The 3,711-nt window shown below is 33.7% G+C and overlaps 1 protein-coding gene across 3 annotated transcripts in view; it reads right to left on the bottom strand.

Annotated features, from left to right (window-relative positions):
* Positions 1-265: 265 nt before the first annotated feature.
* LOC103031051 (serine/threonine-protein kinase/endoribonuclease ire-1) overlaps positions 266-3,711 on the bottom strand; it is a 14,927-nt gene continuing 11,481 nt past the window's right edge. Inside the window, exons 8-10 of one of the 3 annotated variants that reach the window (XR_007427087.1) lie at positions 3,151-3,248; positions 1,852-3,061; positions 266-1,540 (exon numbers count right to left, since the gene is read on the bottom strand). Coding sequence is in view for 1 of the 3 variants with exons in the window: in XM_007242346.3 (XP_007242408.3) it covers positions 2,962-3,061; positions 3,151-3,248 (198 nt within the window). In the remaining 2 variants the exon portion in view is untranslated. Of the gene's footprint in view, positions 3,062-3,150; positions 3,249-3,711 lie in introns of those variants that run through there. The other 2 variants (XM_007242346.3, XR_007427088.1) reach the window with 2 other exon arrangements.

The following is a 3,711-nucleotide window of genomic DNA, read 5'->3' on the forward strand; positions in this document are numbered from 1 at the left end:
AGCCACCACTCTTACTTACATACACTCTGTGGTTTCTACCACAGAGCTGGTTTGGTATTTAAGCTGGTTTGGTATTTAAGCTGGTTTGTAGTGCATACTATTGTTTTGATAACTTTAACTGCTCATTTTCTAATTAATATTACAAATTCACTAAATTGTAAATAACTACAGTCTAAGGCAAAGGGTTAGGCACACTTGGTCCACAAAAGATAAGCTTTAACACATTCTAATGCACAAAAACTTTTTTATTTATTGATACATCAGAAAACAATAACTTTGCTGTGTGTACATATACAAACATAGAGCATATTTTACATGGAATGTTTTCCCTTTTCCCCAGTACAAATAAAATTAGCAGAAAAATGCCAGATTTGGTTAAAGTTCTCTAAAAACCTCTGCAAATTGGTAGTTTAGATTTTGTAAATGTACTTTAAGACAATTCAGCCATATTACTTAAGCTGGCCACAGTGAGAACTGGCCATCTATGAACAATTCAGTTTATGTATAGTAAAAGTATAGTAAAACTGTAAAAATGCCTATTTGATGCATACACACAAAATAAAATTGAAAAAAAAATTAATGTTTTCATTGCTACTCTACCCTAAAGAATGCAAAAGACAATACATGAGTGATATATTCATTAAAATCTCTATATGGCATAATGCTGCCTCAAAGAATTAATCAACAGTTTCTTCACATGCATATAAAACAATACAAAAATTTAAGGATTTAAAAAGATTTAAGGCAATTTTAATTGGTCAATATTGCAGTAATACCAGAAACAATCAATGTGACGCAGTCTAGAAAACAAACAACAAAAAAGACTGTTTTAGATACAAATAATAACTATAAAGATAATAATAATAACAATAAAGATAACTACACTAAGCATAAGCATACACTGTGACTGGCCAGTGGATAGAACAGAAATGAAATTAAATAAAGAAAAAAAAAAGAAAAGAAAAAAGAATCCATGTCCAAAACCATGCTTGAAATGCCTCTATCAGACCCAACGGGACTTTTGGTTAATGAAGAAATAAGTTTTATGTTCATTGTTTAAAAAAATGCCTTTTCAAATTTCGATATTTCTACTTAATTTTGATCTAAAAAAAGTTCTAAAAGTAGTTCCAAATAAATAAAAAAAAAGACTTGCTCATTTATTTTTCTGAGGAAAATTTTCTAATATTACTAAATATTTTATTACATTTAATTAAAGTGAGTGAACCCGCAATAACTGCAGCTAAAGATTTGATTCAGCTCACCAACAGATATTCCGACATTTTCCATCAGAATTTGCTGGTATCATTCAGAATTCATTTTTCCATCAATGATGGTGAGCTGTCCTGGATTGGATGCAGATAACAGGCCCAAAAGCTACTACATCCTCCATACTAACATAAATCTGTTTTTGGTGCTGGAATGCAGTAAAATGCTCACCGTTGTTGTGCGGTGCTCTCCTGGATGTAGAAGTGTAGATATTAACATGGGAGAAAGGCCTTCAGTTGCTTACAAGTTACCTATGGTTTATTTGTGATCTCTCCTGGTGTGATCTTTGTTGGTGGAGCACTTCTGGAGAGGGAAATAATGAATCTACTGTCTTAAATTTTGGCATTTGTACACTATAATCTGTCTGACTGTGGATCGGTTATCAGCTCCTGAAAAATCTCCTTTAAACATGCTATAGTATGCTTTCACAAACGTGCTGTGAAGATCATATTTTGTATATGCCTGTGTTACTTATATAAATAATATACCTTATTCTAATTCCACCTTTAAATTATCCAATCAAATCAAAGTTCAAATACTTTTGCCACTCAGAGATCTGTAATATTGGATCATTTTACTCAATACAATAACAAATATGTCTAGTTTTCTTTTAGGTCAAAGTGCAATTATGCAGAAATACAGAACATTCTAATGGGTTCAAAAACTTAAAAGCACCACTATAGGTTAGTTATTTCCTGTCTTACTTTATAAATGAATGAATAAATGAAGTGAAAATGAAATGAAGTTACACTTAAATAGCACCTTTCAAGAAACCCAAGGACGCTTTACAATCTACACATTTTACACACAACTATTCATTCTCAGCACACATCCACACACTGATGAGAAGTGGCAACCAATAGAGCACAGCATACTCTCAACCAGAAACAACCGTCCACCTGGAGGACTGTATCCAGCACAATCATATATAATACACATACCTATAGTTCCCTGTTGGAAACCCAGGCAGATACAGGGAGAACATGGAAACTCCACCCAGATGGGGTCTTGAACCCAATACCCTAGTGCTGAGAGGTGAATGTGCTAACCACTAAGCCATCATTAACCCTTGTGTGGTGTTCATATTTTTGTTACTCGTTTACTTTGTTACTTGTATTTAATTCAGCAAAATTAAGCAATTCTACATTAAAATGCTTTACACATGCTCGCTTCACCTAAATTGCAAGCAATATAAACAGCTTACATGGTTAATATTTGCCCTTTACCTTTCTTATGTTTCATTTCTTTCAAAAAGTGCTACTCTTTTTTTTATTAGTTTTTGAATAAAATGTAAAAGAAAATGAATTAAACTCAAGATATGAGTAGAAAATTTGTTTAGTTTCAAATTTACAAATAAAGCAATGTTTATTAGCCCTTGGCCAAACATACTGTATGTAATATAAATGGGGGGGGGAGGGGGGGGGCGGGTACAGTGTGTGTTTATCAAAAATAAGTTTTGATATATGTTTCCCACAAAAAATGAGCCAATGCCAATGAGTTTGAGTTAGAAAAAAATATTTTTTTAGTATCATTTGATGAAAAATGAAAACGGGTCCCACAGACCCGAACACCACACAAGGGTTAAAAAATGCCCATCGGTTAGATCCATCGATTGGAGTACAGGATAATCAGATTTTTGTTTTTTTGGTAGCAGCTCATAAAAAGGAGAGACAGCAGGAGTGTGTACGGGTATCCTTAATCTGTCCAACGCATCTCTTTCGCCAGCTTGTTTGCACAGATGAAGAAGTCTGGATACAAGTCTTTGAAAATCTCAAAGCCCACAAACTTTTTCTTGCTGAAAAATTAACACACAAATTAGTCACAGTTCATGGTAAAAAAAAAAAAGAAAAGAAAGGAAAATACTACCAGATGTGTAACACTTACGGGTGCACCAGTGAGTTACGAAAGTAACGTAACAGTCCAAGTAGATTGTCTGGAAGTTTACTGTCAACACTTAGCATGTCTGGATTATCTGTGGGTATCTGTTCCAAAACAATAACACTCAGCTATAAGATGTTATATATCACCACAAGAAAATGTTATTGTGTATTTTTTTAATGCTTTCTGTCTGTCTGTCTGTCTGTCTGATTACACCAGAAAGCACTACATTTCAAATGTTCACATATACATAAATGTTAAAGGTGTCTTACTGCTGAAATACATGAATGGAGGGGTATTGAAGTGCTGTTAGCCAATCTGAGGCGATATGTTTGCATGTATGAATATTCATAAGCAAGAGCCAAAATTCTCTTTCTCTTCCCCCCTAAATCAGCATTATACCGGATCACCAGAGCAACTGTTTTCACCACTGTGTGGAGTGAAATCATTTTCAAAAATGGAGGGAGAGAAATCTCTGCTAATGAAGGTATCTGTATATGCGTGTAAGTAGCAAATTCTGTTCATTGGAGGATGCAAGACTAGATAATATAATGTTAACTGTATAGC

Source organism: Astyanax mexicanus, chromosome 19 (assembly GCF_023375975.1).
Source record: "Astyanax mexicanus isolate ESR-SI-001 chromosome 19, AstMex3_surface, whole genome shotgun sequence".
Classification (NCBI taxonomy): domain Eukaryota; kingdom Metazoa; phylum Chordata; class Actinopteri; order Characiformes; family Acestrorhamphidae; genus Astyanax; species Astyanax mexicanus.